This window comes from Haemorhous mexicanus, chromosome 4, assembly GCF_027477595.1.
Source record: "Haemorhous mexicanus isolate bHaeMex1 chromosome 4, bHaeMex1.pri, whole genome shotgun sequence".
NCBI classification, from domain to species: domain Eukaryota; kingdom Metazoa; phylum Chordata; class Aves; order Passeriformes; family Fringillidae; genus Haemorhous; species Haemorhous mexicanus.
Genome location: NC_082344.1, coordinates 77166557 through 77185576, shown reverse-complemented (window position 1 = coordinate 77185576; position 19020 = coordinate 77166557). Strand labels below are relative to the sequence as shown.

The following is a 19020-nucleotide window of genomic DNA, read 5'->3' as shown; positions in this document are numbered from 1 at the left end:
GCGGTGACAGCGAGCTGCCCGCTCCGGCTCGCGCCTGATTGATGGCAGTACAGACCAATAGAAAGGAGTGCGGTAAGCTCATCCACCAATGGGGAGCGCGGGGCGGGGCGGTGGGCGGGGCGTGGCGCAGCCATGCTGCTCTGGCTCTGGCTCTGGCTCTGCGTCTGCTGCTGGCCGGCCCGCGGTGAGTGAGGGACGGGGGGAGGCACGGAGCGGGGAGAGGGCCCGGGCCGCGCCGCCACCACCCGCACCCCGCACCCGGACCCCGCACACACCCCAGGCATCCCGGGCCGGCCGCCTCCCCGCTCGGCGCACCGCGATCCCGGTGTATTTCCCCTCCCGTGTCTCTCTCCCGGTGTGTTTCCCCTCCCGTGTCTGTATCCCGGTGCATTTCCCCTCCTGTGTCTCTCCCCGGTGTGTTTCCCCTCCCGGCAGCCCGGCCCCGTTGCCGTTCCTCTCCTGTACCCCGTCGGAGTACGGGGGCATTTCCCCTCGGTGCGCCCCCACCTCATTGCGTTTCTCCTCCTACATCCCGATCCGGGTGCATTTCCTCTCCTGCACCCCAATCCGGATGCGTTTCCTTTCCTGCATCCCAACGTGGGTGCATTTCCCCTCCTGCATCTCCATCCTGGTGCAATTCCCCCGGTGCAGCTCGACCTAGTTGCATTCCCCCACCCAGCACCCCAATCCAGCAGCATTTGCCCTCGCTGGGGTCTGAGCCCCTTGGATTTCCCCTCTGATCCAGGTACGTTTCCCATCACTGCGCCCCAGATCCATTGCATTTCCTGCTGCATCCTCATCCAAGTGCATTTTCCCTCCCATTTGTGATCCTGGTGCGTTTCCCCTGTGTTCCCCTCGGTCTGGGTGCCTATCACCCCTCTCCCCTCCATGGTCCAGCAGCATTTTCCCCTTCCCCTTGAGCACCCCAGTCCCTGTGCTTTTCTCGCCCCCATCCCCTCTCAGCCCCTGGGAATTGCCCCATCTGCCCTTGGAACACCCCAAAACCTTTGGGGTGTTTTAGGTCCTGAGCCAGGATTTGGCATTGCTGGGGGGCCTGTTCTCTTCCCCGTGGTTCAGGAGTGACAACTGGGACTTCTCCCCTTTTTTTGGGGAATTTGCCTTCAGTTTCCCTTGCCTCAGCTCTGTCCTTTCACCCCCAGGATTACGCATCCATGAATATTTGTACTTCCAAGTGCTGAGCCCCGGAGACATCCGCTACATCTTCACTGCCACCCCAGCCAAGGATTTTGGTGGCGTGTTTGTAAGTATTAAAAACTGAATTTGCCCCTTTGGGTCCCTCCATCCCAATATTGCTCCTGCGCGGGACTCAGTGGTTTGGGGTTTGGATTAAAATGGAGCTCATTGCTCTTGCACAAACATCCCTGGCCTCAGCAGGATTCCAGAGGCAGGGATTGGCCCTGGGCCTGGCTCTGAGTGTCCCTGAATGTGGGAGCCCAAAATCTCCCCCAAGCAGCCCCCAGAGGGATGAGCAGGGTGTGGGAGAGCCCAGGTGGGCAGGGCTGGGGAGGGGGAGCAGCTCCATCCCCCGGCTCACCCCTGCCTGTCTCCTCGGAGAACACAAGGTACGACCAGATCCACCTGGTGCCAGCGGATCCTCCGGAGGCCTGTGGAGAGCTCAACAATGGGGTCTTCATCCAGGACCAGATCGCCTTGGTGGAGAGGGGGTAGGTCTGGCATCAGGGCAGCTGCTGGGCGACCCTGCTGGGCAGGAGGGGGGCCCTGGCCACATCTCTCCATCACCTCCAGATTCATCCTGAGGCTTTCTCCACATAGAAAAACCAGGAAAATGCGAGGGTGTTCCTACCCTGGAGAATTGCAGCTTGTGGTTTTTAGCCTGTGGCAAGGTAGAAAAAAAACGCTGTCTGGGTTCAGATTGAAGGAGAGGTTTAGATTAGACAGTGGCAAAGAACTCTTCTCTGTGACAGGTTGCCCAAAGAAGTTCTGGATGCCTCGTATCCCTGGAGGTGTCCAAGGCCAGGTTGGACACTGGGGCTTGGAGCAGCCTGGGACAGTGGAAGGTGTCCCTGCCATGGCAGGGGTGGAACTGGATGAGCTTTAAGATCTCTTCCAACCCAAACCATCCAAGATTTTATTTCACTTTTTTTCAGGAGTGTGGGTGGCTTGTGCCTAAAATACAGACTCAGAGGAGCAGGGTTTGGAGGAGGTGTGGAATCAGGGAGACAATCCCTAGTTTGGGTGTCTCCAGGCCAGCTCTGGCAGGTGCAGGCTCTGGAGCCACCTGTGGCCACCCCAGGCTGATGACAGCGTGGTCCCTCTGTGCCACAGGGGCTGCTCGTTCCTGTCCAAGACACGAGTGATCCAGGAGCACGGCGGGCGGGCCGTCATCATTGCCGACAACGCCTACGACAACGACAGCTTCTACATCGAGATGATCCAGGACAGCTCCCGGCGCACGGCCGACATCCCCGCGCTCTTCCTGCTGGGCAGGGACGGGTACGTGCCGGGCTGCCATCCCGGGGTGGGACAGCTCTCCCTGCTGGGCAGGGACAGGTATGTGCCAGGCTGCCATCCCGGGATGGGACAGCTCTCCCTGCTGGGCAGGGACGGGTACGTGCCAGGCTGGCATATCTGGGTTGGAACAGCTCTCCCTGCAGGGCAGGGATGGGTACGTGCCAGGCTGCCATCCCGGGGTGGGACAGCTCTCCCTGCTGGGCAGGGACGGGTACGTGCCAGGCTCCCTTCCCGGGGTGGGACAGCTCACAAACGGCTGAGTGACAACCTCACAGCAGGGAGGTTGGGTTCTGTTAATTTGGGTGTTCGAGGGGATGCTGCGGGACCATGGAGGGGAGAGGGGTGATAGGCAGCCAGACCAAGGGGAACACAGGGGAAATGCACCAGGGTCACAAGGCACTGAGGGAAAATGCACTTGGATGAAGATGCAGCAGGAAATGCAATGGAGCTGGGGTGCAGTGATGGGAAATGTACGTGGATCAGAGGGGAAATCCGAGAGGTTCAGACCCCAGTGAGAGGAAATGCTGAAATTTAATAATTAATCGGGTTGGGTTCAGTCCTGGTTAATGGGCAGAGTTGGAGCTGGGCTGTGGTTTGTGCTGGGGTCTGGCTGCACTCTCGCAGCCCTGGCAGCTTGGGAACAGCTGTCACCCCTCCATCCCCCAGGTACATGATCAGGCGCTCCCTGGAGCAGCACGGGCTCCCCTGGGCCGTCATCTCCATCCCTGTCAACGTCACCAGCATTCCCACCTACGAGATGATGCAGCCCCCCTGGACCTTCTGGTAGCAGCAGATGGCTGTGGCGGATCAAGGACTTCCTGGTGCATCCCAGGATCTTGCCCTAAGGACCAGGTTTGAGGAAAGGATCCCAACATGCTCCAGAGATCCCACTGGATTCAGCCACAGGGAATCTTTCTGCTGGCACCGGTGGGTGGCCAAGGGCAAACACCAATGCCAGGGGAAACCTTGAGCCTGGCTCCAAGCTGTGACTGTGGGAGGGAAGTGAGGGCCCAGAGCAGGCCAGCACTTCCCTGGAAACATTTGACCTTGTGCTGCTGATTTGGAGGGATGCAGGACTGGCAGGGATGGGGGGAGAGCAATACAGGCTTGGTCTGTACCAGCAGGGCTCACCTGATGTCTGTATATTTTTGTCTGAGCTAATGAAGTCTGAGTAAGTTTTAGGGAAGGGGAAGTTTCTCTTTTATTTCCATCAGTCAGCAGATGAAGGGATAAATCTCATCCTCAAATTTTTTCCTAGCAAAATTCTCCAAGTACCTCCTGCAACTGGGGCAGGGCTCGGTCAGAGCCTCATGGGACAGCATAGCCTCCAGCAGGGGTGGGCTGGTCACAAATCCAGAGCCCATGCTTGCACAGGTGTCTGTTCCCCCAGCCCCATGCCCCCACAGGACCAGCCCCTGGCTCACAGCCCTCTCTGCACTCAGCACCCAGCAATACAAAGCACAGGTCCCCAGCTGTCACCAGTCTCTGTTTATTAGGAACACTGAAGGGGATGTGGCCCGGGACGGCTGGGGACAAGCAGCGGGAGGCAGGGCTGGCAGTGATAGCAGTGCCACAGGTGTGCCACCCTCAGTCCCACAATCCAGCTGCCACGGACCCAACAGGAACACAGCTCCCCAAAATCCGTGGAGGGAGGAAATAAACCCTGGGTGCATCCTTGACCTGCTCCTGTCTTGGAGCCATTGTCCCTCCAGCCACATGGTCTGCACACAAGGACAGCACTGTGTGGCCCTGATGGTGGCAGCATGGGGTGGATAACAAGGGGACATCCAGGGGGGCCATTCTGCACTGGCACATCTCTGTGTGGAAGCACTGGGTGCAGGGAAGCACCCAGCTCATGCTGCGTCCCTGGGCACATCCTCATCCCATGGCCAGCAGGAGGGAGGGACAACTCCCTCCCTACAAAACCCACAATGTCTTCTGGGTTTGGGATGACACCCCAGCCCATGTCAGCTCCTGGCCATTCTCCATCCCCACACGCTCCTGCAGTCGCTGCCCGGGGCTCTGTGTCACAGGAAGGATTAGCCAAGCTGGGATGGAGGTGTCTGCAGGGTCAGCTCTGCTCTCCCTGCTGGACTCAAGCTCTGGGCCACCCTCTGAGGCATCCCCTGCAAGATCCTCCTGCCCCTCACTGCTGGCCAAGGCATGGATGGAGGATATATAAGGGCCCCAGCTCCATAGTGTGTAGATAGTGCTAATATAGACATTAAATAGTACCCTCGTGCACAGACACACGGACACACACACACACACACACACACACACACATTCCCCTCGTCCCTGCAGGGTGGAAGGACAAGCTCCTCCACATCCACAGCCTGCACAGACACAGCGGAGCCACCTCACAGGTGACCAGCGTGGTGTCTCAGGGGCTGGCTGGATCCCACTCTCCTCCAGCCTCCCCTGCAAGCACCAGCCAGCCCCACCGGGAACTGGGATGTGCTGGAGGGCCACTGGCTCACAGCTTGTCCTCACAGGGAGGACAGGGACAGTCTGACACACACACACACACACACACAGGGACAACACGGACAGGCGGGAGCAGGGCCTGCCTCCTGCTCCCGGCTGTCACGCTCCGGCACCTCGGGACACGGCCACCCAACCCCACAACACAACCCTGTTCTAAATTAAAGCTGCTGCCTCTTGGAGGAGCCTCCAGGCCCTTCCCTTCCTGTCCCATCCCTTCCCTCTCCTCTCGCCCGGGGCCAGGATCACACATCAGTCATCTCATCCTCCAGCTCGGCATCGTCCGTCTCTCCTTCGCCCTCCTCCTCTTCGTCCGACGTCACGTCGGCGTCGTCGGCTTGCGCGAGGCACTTGGGACACGAGCAGGTAAACAAGTAGTTCTCCCTGGCAGGAGGGCAGGCAGGAGACAGAGGCATGGTGTAGAGACAGGTACACTCCCACACTGCTGCTGGCCAGGGGTCGGGAAGAGAACAGCCAGGAAGGGGCTAAATGTGTCAGACCCAGAGGAGTCTGGGGGTTCCATGCTGCTGGCTCAGGCAGGGTAAAGGTACCCCGGGTGGAGAGGGGGATTTCTCAGCCCCACGGGGGTGATGGGACAGGGGGACAGTGACCCCCAGCAGGAACCCCTACCCTTGAGGGACAGGGAAGGAAAAGGAAGGGTTTGCAGGTGTGAGCCTGCAGAGAGAGGGGGGAACCCAAATCCTACAACACATTACAAGGAGCTCAAAGCACCAGAAGCACCACATGTGCTGACAGACCCCCTGCCATGAGCCCACTGAAGTTCACAGCAGCCCGTGCACAGCCACACCCCAAGGCACACACAGCCCCGGGGTGGGGATGCTGCCCTGATGGATGTTTGGGGTGTCAAGGGGTGTGAAGGTGCCCCCCAGGTGGCTCCAGGCAGCCCCTACCTGAGTATCTTGTTGCGGCTGTGTCTGCTCCGCTCCCTCTGACAGCAGTCTAAGTAACTGATGCAGATTTCCTGGCAGCAAACAGAAATGGGCTGGGCTCAGACTCGCTCCCCATGATCCCAAAGCAGCATGATTTGCCCCAGTCCCTCTCAGAATCAGGCAGAAACAGGGGGTCTGGCAGCCCCTCCATGGGATGGGGACTGAATTCCTCTGCCAAGATGATGCAGAACACAGGAGGTTTTGGGGCTGGGGTCTGCGGAGGATGTAGGGGACACAGGGATGATGCCAAGGTGTGATGTCACCTCAGGTCCACCCATGCCCTGCTGTCTCACCTCTCCTGCTTCGATGTCCTCCAGAGCAGTGAGATGCAGGAGGAAGTTGTTTTCTGGGAAGGATGTCTCAGCATTGGGGATGCAGCTGTGGTTACCTACAGGCAATACAATCTCTGCTAAATGCCTGAGTGACTCCTGGAACCACACCACATCTGAGTGCATCCAAGGCAGGACTGGCCATTCCACAGCTGGGCAAAGTGCCAGGGAACACTGAGAGCAGTACCCATCACATCCATCCCATCCCATCCCAGAGATGGCAAGCACAAACCCCTTTCTCCAGAGAAAGAGGTGAGCCAGCCTAGCACGGGACATTTCCCTCCTCACTACTGGTTTTCCTCCCAGTCCTTGTGTTACTTACAGCAGCTCTGCAGCACATAGAGCCCTGATCCCTCGCAGTTGAGGAACTCTCCTGACTCTGCAGCACAGAGAGAGGGGTTAGAGCTCTGCAGGGCCCATTCCAGCTCTTCCACACACAAGCACGAAGGAACATCCATCAACAGGGAACACCCACAGCCAGCAAGGCCTGGGCGCTGCAGAGGGATTTCCCAAGAGCCTTTCCCTCCTATTGGGAGGGGATGGAAGACAAAGATTCATATCCCGAGGCTGCCTGCCCTGTCCCTGCACTCCCAGAGCCTCACCCTTCTCAATGTCCTTGTAGAGCTGGTCGATGAAGGCGTCCAGCTCCTCCCGCTGCAGCATGGGCAGGTCCAGCGCATCGCACGCGTGCACCCACTGGCTCAGGGAGCTGGGGGAACAGGGGACATGCGACAGTGCCACAGGGCTTCAGGGGCTGGGGGACAGTGACACAGTGTTGGGGAGCAGTGGGCCACTGTCACAGTGCTTCGGGAGCAGTGGGACACTGTCACAGTGCCACAGTGCTTGGGGAGCAGTGGGACACTGTCACAGTGCCTGGGGAGCAGTGGGACACTGTCACAGTGCTACAGTGCTTGGGGAGCAGTGGGACACTGTCACAGTGCCACAGTGCTTGGGGAGCAGTGGGACGCTGTCACAGTGCCACAGTGCCTGGGGAGCAGTGGGACACTGTCACAGTGCTTGGGGAGCAGTGGGACACTGTCACAGTGTCACAGTGCTTGGGGAGCAGTGGGACACTGTCACAGTGCTACAGTGCTGTCAGAAACAGCAGAACATTTTTACACTCCCATAGTGCTGTCAGCACACAGTGAGACCTCGCAGAGGTGACCCAAGGCGGCTCAGAGCAGCCAAGGTCTGGCAGAGGGATGTGAAAGGGTTGGACACAGCCAAGATGAAGTTTTTTGAAGTCTGCCCCTCTCTCCCCACCTCTTTCACATTCCACATCTGCACTGCCTGGCAAGGAGCACCCACAAAGCACCGTTACCTGGTTCCTATGCCTTGGCCATTGGTCCCGACGAGGGCAAAGAGGGACCGAAAGCCTTCCGGAGTGAACCACTGCAGAAGGGACAGACAAAGGAACTGAGGCCAGCAGCCTGCAGGAACACCTTGCTCTGCAATGCTTCAGGGAGCTTTGGGGAAGCAAGGAACCAGCAGAGTCCCAGGGGAAGCCCTGGCCAACGCTCCTGGGCTATCTGGGAGGCAGATCCACTCACCCTGCTGAGATATTCATCATAAAGGGCTTCGGTGAAGAGCAGCCGCAGCAGCTCCAGCTGGCCCTGGCAGGACACAGAGCACAGTCAGGGTGGGGGTGCTGTGGGTGCCAGTCCCACGCTGAGGCTGAGCCCAGCCCAGGCCAGAGGCTCCAGAAGGGCTCAGGCTCCCCGGCCTGCCCTGCATGGCTGGAGGCTGCTGCCCTCACAGCCATGAAATCCACCCATCCTAGCAGCAAAAGCCACCCACTCAGCAGCTAAATATCACGCTGTCCCAGCCCACAGCAGGAACATCTCCCCCACAGGAAGGAGCAGCATAGCCCATGAAAGCATCACAAGGCCAAAACCCTCCAAGCAACAACTTCCTCACTGTCAGGGCCCTCCCCTTAAGCCTGCAGTTTCCAGTGTTTCTTATCCCTGCTGTAATGAGGCTTTTGCATCTGTGGGCTCACAGACACAGGCAGGAGAAGGAAGCCTCAAGGATTTAAGAGCTGCTGGGTCTTACCTTAAATTTGTCCCCCAGCAGCTTGTGCACAATCTCCTCTTCTTCATTTGCTGTCTTGTTGCAGAACTGGGAGAAAGCCTTGATCCACCACTCCTTGTCTTTAGCCTGACACAAGAATCAACAGAGGCATTGCACCAACACCACTTTCCTCCCCAGCCCAGAGAGAGGGAGGATGGTCAGAATAAATGCTGAGAAAGCCAGGCCAAGGAAACAGAGCCTTGGGAATAACATCCACAGTGGGGTAACAAAACCACCCACCGTACCTGTTTGATGGTGGCGACCATCCTGGCCATCAGCATGATGCTGGAGGTCTCTGGGGGGTAATGCATGTTTCTGTGGAATTAAAATAGAGAAGAGATGAGCAGATCAGGGCTGGCATGGGAATGAAAAGCTGGAGAGAGGCAGAAACAGCTGCCATAGGTGTGGTCAGGCCTGCACTGAGCCAGCACACCAAAGTGGTCAGTGCAGCACTGCTCTGTGGGGACCCAGTGGAGAGAAACCTGCACCCACCTTCCTGCTCCACCCACACAAACAATCTCCCTCCATCCTGCTCACTCTGCTGGGGCTTGGGACAAGATTTGGGTCAAGGATGCTGCTTATCCCCTCTGGAACCATTTTTTTTTTTAAGCAGGGACAGAAATGGGCCCATGGGATGCTACAAGGAGGATCTCCCAGAGGCTGGAGATCTGCAGGAGCACCATAAAACTGCAGGAGTGAGGGATGTGCATAGCTCAGCGCTTTGTAGCTCTTTAGTGGGAGAAAGATAAGGAGTGCTCAGCTGTGTGTGCAAACCCTTGGGCTGCCAACGTCACAACACCCAACCAGGAGAAAGAGCTGGGCAGTGCACCACGGCCACCTCCACCCTCCAGCCACCTTGTGCAGGGATGCACAGCAAGGAGCTAGCCCAGGAGAGCCACCTCCCTTGCCCATGGACCCACAGGCAGGTCAGGCCCTACCTCCATGCCTCCTGCAGCTTGTTGAGGGGGTGCGTGGGGTCGTCCCGGGACGGGCCAAGGCAGAGGACCTGGTGGTACTGCTCCAGAGCTGCCTGCCTGCATTCTGCACTGCAGTACGTCACCTAGAGCGAGGGGACAGCGCTGGAATTGGCTGTGGCAGCAGGAAAAGGGGCTCCTAGATCCAGCTGAGCCAGCTGTGCCCCCTCCCTGACCAGCAGAGCCCTGGCTCTTTGGCTCGTGGCATGGAAAGACAGACAGCACAAGAGCCCAGCTGGATGGGAAGGATCCAAGGATCCCAAGGAGAGCACAGTCCCTCCTGGCAGCCCCGTACCTGGCAGCGGGGACACTGCTGGTGCAGGTCTTTCCTGATGCTGCACTGCTCCGGGTGAGGCAGCACCAGGGAGCTCTTCCCCAGCAGGCGCTGGGCGTTCTCCTCGGCTGTCTCCAGCGCACGCAGGCAGTGATCACAGGCTGTGGGGGACAGGAAGGGTGGGTGGAGGGATGGATGGAGGGATGGAGGGATGGATGGAGGAATGGAGGGATGGAGGGATGGATGGAGGGAGGGAGGGATGGAGGGATGGATGGATGGATGGAGGGATGGAGGGATGGATGGATGGATGGATGGATGGATGGATGGATGGATGGATGGCAGGCAAAGGAAAGCCTTAAGAAAGCAAACGGACCAGAACCCAGGGCAAAGCAACACAACTGGTACCAACACCAGAGAGGAAAAAGGGGATGGAGCTTGGAGCAACCCGGGCTAGGGCAAGGTGTCCCTGCCCATGCTAGGGGTGGAATATGATCTTTAAAGCCCCTTCCAACCCAACCCATTCCAAGATTCTATGGTAGCACATTCCATCTGGCACATTCCTCCAGAGCAGATGGAAATCACCATCCCTCAGATGACACCTGAACTTGTCAACAGTTTAGTGCAGAGGCAGAAAAGGCAGCAGGGCCACCTTTACAGAGACGCTAAGACAAACCCAAACCCTTCCCTCGGTACCTCTGCGGCCCCGCGCTCACCCCACCGGGACAGGTGACAGGGATGGGGACACGCCACCAGCGCCAGCCGCTCACCTCGGTAGTTGTACAGGGCATTCCAGAGGAACTGGGATGACACCACCGGCCTCTCCACGAAGACTGTTTCCCCTTTGCGGATGTTTCTAGTGGCGAACAACCCCTTTCCCTGCCGAGGGACGACCGCGGGTCAGGGACGCGCCCGAAGCCGAGTCATACCCGGGAGCTGAGGGAATCCCTCCATGCCCTCCATCCCTGCGGGCTTCTACTCGCTGTGCCCCCCAGGCCGGGCGGGAAGGGAGGGCCCCTCACGGAGGGCAGACCGCGGGCTGCTCACCTTGGCGCTGCTGATGAACCGCGCCTCCGCCGCAGCCCCGGCGTGTGGCCCCGCCGCGGCCGCCATCTTCGGGCGGCGACTTCCCCGCCCTGACCCGCCGGGCAGCGCCTCTTCCTCTTCCTCCTCCTCCTCCTCTTCCTCCTCCTCCTCCGCCCCCTGCGCCCCTCAGGGGTCCGCGCTCGCCATCGCCCCCCTCAGCCGCGGGGCGCGCGGGCCGGCGGCCATCTTGGCCCCCCTTCCACAGCCCCCTGCCAGCGTCTGAAAACAGCGCCAAAACACCCCAAAACAGCGCCAAAACACACCAAAACGGGGCCGGGGCGCTGCCGCTGCCACCCCAAATCGTACAGGAGTTTGCTGTCTCTCCCCCGTCAGTTATTATTATTTAATGGTAGAGGAATAGCCATCACAGCCCTGTCAGGCACAAGTTCCCCCCTCACCTTGAGGTCTCCCCTCGTGGAGAGAGTAGGCATCGCGCACTGCCCTGCCCACCCAAAACTGGCCCGACTTCCCCCAAAAAGCCTTCAAGACACGCTACTGTGGCCACTCTGCCCTCGCTGCCTCCTGCTTGGGGGTCTGCAAAGCCTTAAAGCCCAAGGAAATGCGTGTTTGGTTGTATTTACTAATTCACAGCGCAGCGCTCAGCCCCGCTCCGCGCTGGCCAGGCGGCGGGAGCAGGGCTGGGAATTCGGGAGGATTCCGTGTTCGGGGCTTTGGGCAGTGCTTTAGTGTCACTAGATGTCACTGTCGGCTCGTGGCGGGGACACGACACCGGGTGACAAGGCGGGAGCTGCCACCTCCATGCTGGGGCCAGCAGCTGCAGCATGGCCTCAGGACTGGCCGCTGACCCACGGCGCGGCCGCAGGGCTGGTCGCTGCTCCGGCCACCCGGCGGGGGGACAAGGGACAAACAGGCTGCCAGGGCCACGTCCCCTGGCCGTGCTGTGGGATCCAGGGCAGGCAGGGCCAGCGCAGGCTGGGCTCCATCACACTGTGCCCATGGCAGGGACAAGCACAGTGTGGGCAATGCTGCTGTCACTCGCCATTACATCCTCAGCGATTCATATTAATATTTCTGTGGGAAAAGCCCTCTAAGAGTAATGAGTCCAGTGTTCCCTGGCACTGCCAAGGCCACAACTGAGCCGTGTTCCCAAGTGCCACATCCACACGGCTTTTAAATCCCACCAGGGATGGGTTTTCCACTACTTCAGATGTGCCAGGGCTGCACAGCCCTTCCTGTGAATGAATTTATCCCAACATCCAATATAAACCTCCCCTGTCACAACCTGAGGCCATTTCCTCAGATTTCTTCATGGAAAGGGGTGGAATGGGCATTGGCAGGGGCTGCCCAGGGAGGTTTGGAGTCCCCATCCCCTGAGATGTCCAAGGAAGGCCAGGACGTGGCACTCAAGAGTTGGGGCTCAGTGACCTAGGAGGGATTTTCCAGCCTCAATGATCCTGGGATTCCTCCTGTCCCTGTTCCCTGGAGCCGAGCCCGACCCCCCCGGCTGTCCCCTCCTGGCAGGAGCTGTGCAGAGCCACAAGGTCCCCCTGAGCCTCCTCTGCTCCAGGCTGAGCCCCTGCCCAGCTCCTCAGGGATTCTCCAGCCCCTGCCCAGCTCCCTCAGGGATTCTCCAGCCCCTGCCCAGCTCCTCAGGGATTCTCCAGCCCCTGCCCAGCTCCCTCAGGGATTCTCCAGTCCCTGCCCAGCTCCCTCAGGGATTCTCCAGTCCCTGCCCAGCTCCTCAGGGATTCTCCAGCCCCTGCCCAGCTCCTCAGGGATTCTCCAGCCCCTTCCCAGCTCCCTCAGGGATTCTCCAGCCCCTGCCCAGCTCCCTCAGCGATTCTCCAGCCCCTGCCCAGCTCCCTCAGGGATTCTCCAGCCCCTGCCCAGCTCCCTCAGGGATTCTCCAGCCCCTTCCCAGCTCTGTTCCCTGCCTTGGCCATGCTCCAGCCCCTCAGGCTGGCAGAACAGGAGCTGCAGAGAAGGCTTGGCCACATCCTGCAGACACAAGTTCTTGTTCTCCAGGAGCCTGAGCACCCCATACTCACCCAGCATGACTGCTCTTCCTGAAAATGTAGTTTTATCTTGACAGGAACCAGCCCAGAGATAGTAACTCCCTACATCTATTTGATATGGGCTCATCAATCAATTGAAAAAAAGATCTTTAGTATATATTTTGTCCAAAATAGTTTATTAAGAAAAAAACCCTCAAACTCTTTTGAGAAAGATGAAAATATATTTGGTTGGTTTTTTTTTTTGTTACTAATTTCAATTGAAAATTTAAGTGAGTACTTGGAAATTTTTCTATCTGGTTTTTGTTTTTACACTCATTCTATCTCTTTTTAAAATTAACTCGATTTTTATCAAGAGACAAAGTAAATAAATAAGTGAGTCATATTAAGGCAAAAAAAAAAAAAAGGTATTTCTATAAATAACAATGTAAGAGTAAAGTGATATACAGTGTTCTAGGTCAGAAAGAGACAGAATAAATTATCCTGAGCTGATGGGCTGTGGTCGCTGCCTTAGGAAGGCAAGGTGACAGCCTGAGTCCTTAGTCCTGGCCCCCCAAAGCCCTCCCTACCCCCAAAAATCCAGCTGTTAACTGCATCAGGCCGCTCCAGATGTGCTCGGAGCGCTCCAGGTGCGGTGTCAGGGATAATGAGGAGAGAACAGAGCAGCTGCCTGTGTCTGGGCCACAGTGGCACATCTGGCCGCAGGGCAGGGGGCTGTCTGGGGCAGCAGCTGAGTGTTGGAGCTGGTTTTTACTGCAGCCTCCAGCCCTGCACCTCGGCCAGCAGCAGCAGCAGCAGCACACAAACACACCCTGGGCAAGGACAGCAGTGCCAGGGGACACACACTGCTGGGGCTGGATCCTGCTCTGGGGAGCCATGGAAAAGGCACAGACACAGCAAGGCACTGACGGAGGAGGCACTTCTGCTCCAGGGCAGGGGCAGACCCTGCTCCTCGCATCCAGGAGTCTGAGTGTGGCAGCAAAGGGCTTCCCTCTTTGGGGTAATCTGGTTGTGATTGATCTGAACATCAAACATGGGAGTCAAGTTGAGAGGAAGAAGTGATCAGGGAGATTCTCCTCTTTCCTCCTTGGGGCACACAGCCACACATAACATGAGTGACTCTGGTTTGAAATGCCCTTGTGCTCAGAGGCATGAGAGACAGCATCCCATTGCCTGTCCAGCATCACAGACTCTGATTGTCACCCCAGCAACAAAATCACCCTCTGATTGTCACCCCAGCACCAGAGACACCCTCTGATTGTCACCCCCACACCAGAGAAACCAGCAGATTGTCACCCAACATCAGAATCACCCTCTGATTGTCACGCCTGTATCAGTCACTCTTGATTCTCACCTCAGCACCAGAGACACCCTGATTGTCAGCCCAGCCTCTCTGCTGGAAACTGTTGGTGTGTCCTGGTGCTTCATGAGCAAACAGGAGATCACCTGCCATCAAGTGTTGAAGCCCCAGGAATTACAGCAACCAAAGGAATTCGAGGGGTTCCTTCCAGCCAGCTGCAGTTTAGTCCTGTGGCTCCAGCTCTCAGATCAGTCTCACTTGGACCAAAGCAGCCCAGACATGTCCCCAGGCACCAAAAACCAGCCCAGTCTCCTGGGCTGTTCAAAGCTCCACGTCCACGGGGTCCTCCTCGTGGTCCTTGCTGTCGGTGGAGTCGGCGCTCGCCGGCTGGATCACCCCGAACTGGGACAGCTTTGCCGCCTTCTGCTCCATGCTCTGCTTCCTCCACTTGATCCTCCGGTTCTGAAACCACACTTTGACCTGGATGGGAATGGCACAACAGCTTAATCCAAGGGCTCCAGATGCCCTTTTCCAATCCACGTGCTTCTGAGGTGGGTATCCTCAAAAAGCAGGGTTCCTGAAATGGGGACGTGCATTATTCCCTCAGGGAATAGTGAGTGAGAGCAGGAGGAGGTGAAACTACAGAGGGCAGAGCAGTGATGTGAAAGGATAAGGGGACAGCAGCTACACTGAGAAGGCTCTGGCCAGGGAAGTGAAGAAAGCAGCTCCCTAAGGAGCCCCTGAACCCATCCCCAGGACTGCAGTTGCCACAGGGCATGAGACCCCCAATAATTATCCATTGTCCCCAGGAAATGGCCTTGTTTTGCTCTCCCTTTTTCCCAGCTGAATTTAGATTCCACTGTGGAAGATCACCTGGCTCCTTCTTTTCCCACTAATCAAGCAGTTTACTGTGGGAGGAGCAGGAGCTCACAGGGCAGAGCAGGGAAATAATTATATCCAGTGTCATAAAAGGACACTTGAAACAGTCTCCAGAGGACCATGACAATGCAGACACAGCAACCAACCCAGCTCGAACTCTAAAGCACAGCAGGCTTGTGCTCCTGAATGCTTTTTGTTCCACTTTGTGGATTCAGAAGTCTTATCCAGAAACCATCCAAACTCCAGGCACATCTCTTCAATGTCACCTGGCAGCAGGGTGTCCCACAGGTCACTTTGCACAGTGTCCTCCTCCCACCACACTCCCCAGTGGGAAGGTCAGCACAGAGCAGCGGGACCATCAGCACAAAGCAGCCCCAGGATCAGTTCCACAGCTCAGCTCCCCCATGCCTTACCTGGGTCTCTGTGAGATGCAGAGTTGCAGCCAGGTCCACCCTCTCTGTGCCCACCATGTACTGCTGCTTGAGGAACTCCTGCTCCAGCCGCTCCAGCTGCTCTGGTTTGAAGACCGTGCGCACTCTCTTCATCTTGCAGGGCCCTCCCGACCTCCAAGGCCCAGCAGAACCCAGCGGGGTGGTCCCCACACAGTGAGACAACTCCAGACCTGTCAGAAAGAAGCAAAAATTGAAGGGGTCTGCAGGGTCTGCTGGGAGAAAGTAGCACCAAACCCAGCAGAGATGTGCCTGCCTTGTCCCTACCCAGATAATATCATCCAGGCTCTTTCCCCCATGAAAAGCTGGAGTGGAAGAACTTTTGAGGGCCTGTTCTGTGGTTTTACCCTCAGGGCCCACCAAGGACAGTCCTGGACAAGCAGCCAGACCCAAAGAAATGAGCACTCAGTGAGGTGGGCAGGATTTGACCTTTGCCTGCACAGGACCTTCGTAACAGGATAATAAATTGCATCAAGAGCTGCAGAACACAAACTCCCATGTGTCTCCAGAATCACCGAAACACAAATATTCAAAGTCTGGGGGAGTTGACCCCAGACTGGCCTCTGGTTTTCCCCTTTCCTTGGCACCCGGGCTCAGTGTCCAGGATCCAGCTCTCATGCAGGACCACATCCTGCCCCTCTGCTCCCCATCAGGTTCCCAGGGCTGCTGATGATTTAGCAGGACTAACAAGTGTATCTGACCTGTCTGGTTTCCAGCTGTGGCCTAAGGATAACCGTAATTAGCATAAATTAACATACAATCCAGCACCAGCACTGCCACTGGCACCTGACTGAGAGCAGGTCTGCCTTCCCCAACCCCTCATCCTCCCTGATCCAGCTGATGGCCCTGCTCACTGCCGAGCAGGTCCTTGGAAATCCCTTCCCAGCCCAGCCACCGTGACCCCAGGCCCAGGTGATTGCACTGGAGAGCTCCTCCAGGGCTCCCAGCACTGCCTGGAGGGTTTAGGAGCCATAGGAGCCACGGAAGGCCAGCACTGATGGCACCGCGGCTTCTCCAGCACCAGATTCCCTTTAACATAACCCACTAATTACAGCCAGCGGGATTTTCCCTGTGGAAAGCACCGAATGCACTGGCAGGATCAGATCATTAATGGTCCCCATCTCTGCTGTTCCTAAATATTGTGGCAAGCCAGGTTTCTCTAGCTTTTATGGAAATACTGCACATAATGATCCCCATTCACACCTGCTACTTATCTCTCCTTTAATGACTGATCTTGTCACGTTCTCCAGGCACAAACCTGCACCTTGACCTACTTATTTTTATTAATTGGGTGCAAGTTCTGCGTGTGTTTAAGGATTTGTGGGACGGAGACCTGACAGCTTAACAGCTGTAATTGCACTTTAAACTATTTTCATCATTAAAATCTTTTCACCCATCACTTTTTGTTTCTATTTTAACACTGGAATAATAGCAAGTGTAATTTCCAACATGAAACGCTGAGTGGAAATCGCTCTGCAAATTGTTTAACTGTGTTTTCATACCTGGATGTTTGATATAATACAAAGATTAACACAATTCTGCAGATGCTGTCTCGTGAAATAAATAATATATTAAATAGTTGTGCTAAGTACTTAATAAAAGACCAGCAAATGCTTTTGGAGTCTGAATATTGTAGCATCAGGATCAAATCTGGAGTTCTTTATACAAAACCCGGCTGCAGGTTTTGCCCGGACGACAGCAAGATCACGCTCTGAATGCTAAAAACGAAATACTTAATTGCAAGAAAAATACTTTGAATAGAGATACTTTCTTAAAATCACTTGGTCGTTGTCCTTATAAAGTTCCAGCGAAAATAGATGCTTCTGCACTAAAAATATGCAGTTTTCAGGGCCAAGTGCTGAAAAACACTTGGCAGTTTCACTTTAGTGAGTGAAAAATTGCAGGGAAAGCAAAATTAGAGAGGGTTGAGGGCAAATTTGGGAGAAGAGGGACCCACACAGCAGCAGAGGTGAAGAAATTAATTTTGGGAGCGAGGCTTTGGGAAATTACAGCAGGTTTTTGATTAAAACTCTGGCAGTGAAGTGCCTTCCTGCTATAGGAGAAATAAATGCCAGCGTGTGTAAAGCCACCCGTAAAATCGAATGGAACCACAGCCTGCTTTGGGTTGGAAAGCTCCTTAAAGATCATCCAGTTCCCACCTCCGACACCTTCCACTAGCCCAGGCACTGCAATACTGGTTTTAGCTCTGCCCTTCACTATTCGATCTATTCCAAATTTCTGGCTCCATCTCAAATGCAAACAGTGCGTTTGGATATTCTGCACCAGGTTCTGGACTGGGGACTGAATAGCGGATTAGTAAAATCCTGCAGCATCTTTCGGAATCAACCGCAGGCTCTTTCTTTGTCAAACTCTTTAGAGACACCAGGTGTGTGTTAGGAACTGCCTCGCAAAATTAACAAACAAACAAAAACCCCCACACAAACCGTTCATTTTTAGTCTCGCTAGATCGATCACCTACAGAGGGGAGAAAACTACAAGGGAAGTTTTCCCTCTGCCTCGTCCCTGTCCCGCAGCCCACCGCTTCAGCTCGGGGCCGCTCCAGAGGCTGCAGGGATGAAACCCCAGCGGCAGCGGGGACCGAAGTGCTTTGGGGTGACCCCAGCCCGTTCTTTCCCCGCTCGGGTGCCGGCCGAGCGCCGTCCCGGTGCGCGGCATCCCCGCTCCCGCCCACGGACCCCGCTCACCTGCACCGGGCCAGGGCCAGGGCCAGCCCCACGCTCCGGGCAGCGGCCCCAGCCCCGCTGCTGCGGCCGGGGCCGGCCCGGCTGCGGGTCCCGGCGGGGGCCAGCGCGGGGCCGGCGGCGCGGGGCTCCCGGGGGCGGCGGGGCCGCGGCGCGGCGGCTCCCGGGCGAGCAGCGCTTCGATGTGGAACGGGGTCTTGGCGGGCGGCGGCCCGGGCCGGGGGCACGCCGGGCTCTGCAGCATGGCCGGGCCGGTGCGGCCGCCGCCGCCCCGGCCGCTTATATGGAGGGCGGGGGCCGGGGACAGCCGTGCTCCTATGCAAAGCGGCGGCGGGGGGGCGGCGGGGGCTGCACACACCCCGCTGGCCGCCTGCAACACCCCTGCCGACACCCCTGCTCCCCTACCGACACCCCTGCTTCCCCACCGACACCCCTATCGACACCCCTGCTTCCCCACCGACACCCCACCGACACCCCTGCTTCCCCACCGACACCCCACCGACACCCCTGCCTCCCCACCGACACCCCTGCTTCCCTTCTGACGCCCCTGCTTCCCTGTCAACATCGCCGAGGTTACCCCAGTTTCTGCAGACACCTCTTCCTCCCCACCGACACTCCCATGGAAACCCTCCTTACACTCAAGCTCCTCCATGCACACCCCTCCTTCCACACCAGCACCCCCATGGAGAGCCCTGCTTCCACAGTGACAGCCCCACGGATCCCCTGTTCCCACGGACAGCCCCACAGTCACCCCACATTCCATGGCAGCACTCCCACAGACACTGCTCCTTCTGCCCTGGCACCCCACGGACACCCCTCTTTCCATGCTGTCACCTCCAGTGTCACCTGCCCTGCATCTTCCCCTGCAGTGACCTGCACTCTTTGCCCATGGATCACCACACTGGCACTCCCTCCTTCCCCAAGGATGCCCCATGGATAATGGTTCCTTCCTCATGGACCCCTACACCAACACCTGTTCATTCCTCAGACATCCAGAACAGCACCTGAACCCCTTCCCGATGGACTCCTCACACCAGCACCAATCCCTTCCCCACGGACA

At 57.3% G+C, this 19020-nt stretch overlaps 3 protein-coding genes across 5 annotated transcripts; 1 reads left to right on the top strand and 2 right to left on the bottom strand.

Moving 5' to 3' along the window:
* The first annotated feature begins 26 nt into the window (after positions 1-26).
* Positions 27-3616, top strand: PRADC1 (protease associated domain containing 1). Of its 3 annotated transcripts, none has more exons than XM_059845581.1 (5): positions 27-72; positions 1161-1261; positions 1584-1685; positions 2308-2475; positions 3160-3616. In XM_059845581.1, exons 1-5 carry the CDS (start codon positions 42-44, stop codon positions 3349-3351), a joined length of 594 nt encoding a protein of 197 aa, XP_059701564.1. In that variant the 5' UTR covers positions 27-41; the 3' UTR covers positions 3352-3616. The 3 variants fall into 3 exon arrangements, with proteins under 3 accessions (XP_059701564.1, XP_059701566.1, XP_059701565.1); XM_059845583.1 differs by having other exon boundaries at positions 1576-1685; XM_059845582.1 differs by lacking the exon at positions 27-72 and adding an exon at positions 117-184 and having other exon boundaries at positions 1576-1685.
* Positions 3617-3966: 350 nt separating this feature from the next.
* Positions 3967-10770, bottom strand: SMYD5 (SMYD family member 5). The gene is made up of 13 exons (XM_059845580.1): positions 10619-10770; positions 10342-10450; positions 9596-9735; positions 9265-9386; positions 8572-8641; positions 8309-8413; positions 7807-7869; positions 7578-7648; positions 6859-6965; positions 6579-6635; positions 6221-6315; positions 5889-5959; positions 3967-5361 (listed from the first exon to the last, which is right to left on the bottom strand). Exons 1-13 carry the CDS (start codon positions 10682-10684, stop codon positions 5223-5225), a joined length of 1215 nt encoding a protein of 404 aa, XP_059701563.1. The 5' UTR covers positions 10685-10770; the 3' UTR covers positions 3967-5222.
* Positions 10771-14213: 3443 nt separating this feature from the next.
* On the bottom strand, positions 14214-18525 carry NOTO (notochord homeobox). The gene is made up of 4 exons (XM_059845687.1): positions 18460-18525; positions 17964-18330; positions 15223-15431; positions 14214-14410 (listed from the first exon to the last, which is right to left on the bottom strand). Exons 1-4 carry the CDS (start codon positions 18523-18525, stop codon positions 14252-14254), a joined length of 801 nt encoding a protein of 266 aa, XP_059701670.1. The 3' UTR covers positions 14214-14251.
* Positions 18526-19020: the final 495 nt, after the last annotated feature.

Coding starts and splice junctions, on each gene's coding strand:
- PRADC1 (XM_059845581.1), top strand. CDS start 42: ATGGCAGTACAGACCAATAGAAAGGAGTGCG. Junction 73..1,160: donor GACCAATAGAAAGGAGTGCG/GTAAGCTCATCC, acceptor TTTCACCCCCAG/GATTACGCATCCATGAATAT. Junction 1,686..2,307: donor ATCGCCTTGGTGGAGAGGGG/GTAGGTCTGGCA, acceptor TCTGTGCCACAG/GGGCTGCTCGTTCCTGTCCA.
- SMYD5 (XM_059845580.1), bottom strand. CDS start 10,684: ATGGCGGCCGCGGCGGGGCCACACGCCGGGGCTGCGGCGGAGGCGCGG. Junction 8,642..9,264: donor AAGCTGCAGGAGGCATGGAG/GTAGGGCCTGAC, acceptor TTAATTCCACAG/AAACATGCATTACCCCCCAG. Junction 5,362..5,888: donor AGCCGCAACAAGATACTCAG/GTAGGGGCTGCC, acceptor CCCTCCTGCCAG/GGAGAACTACTTGTTTACCT.
- NOTO (XM_059845687.1), bottom strand. CDS start 18,525: ATGTTGACAGGGAAGCAGGGGCGTCAGAAGGGAAGCAGGGGTGTCGGT. Junction 18,331..18,459: donor GTGGGGAGGCAGGGGTGTCG/GTGGGGTGTCGG, acceptor GGGGTGTTGCAG/GCGGCCAGCGGGGTGTGTGC. Junction 15,432..17,963: donor CTGGCCCTGGCCCGGTGCAG/GTGAGCGGGGTC, acceptor TCTTTCTGACAG/GTCTGGAGTTGTCTCACTGT.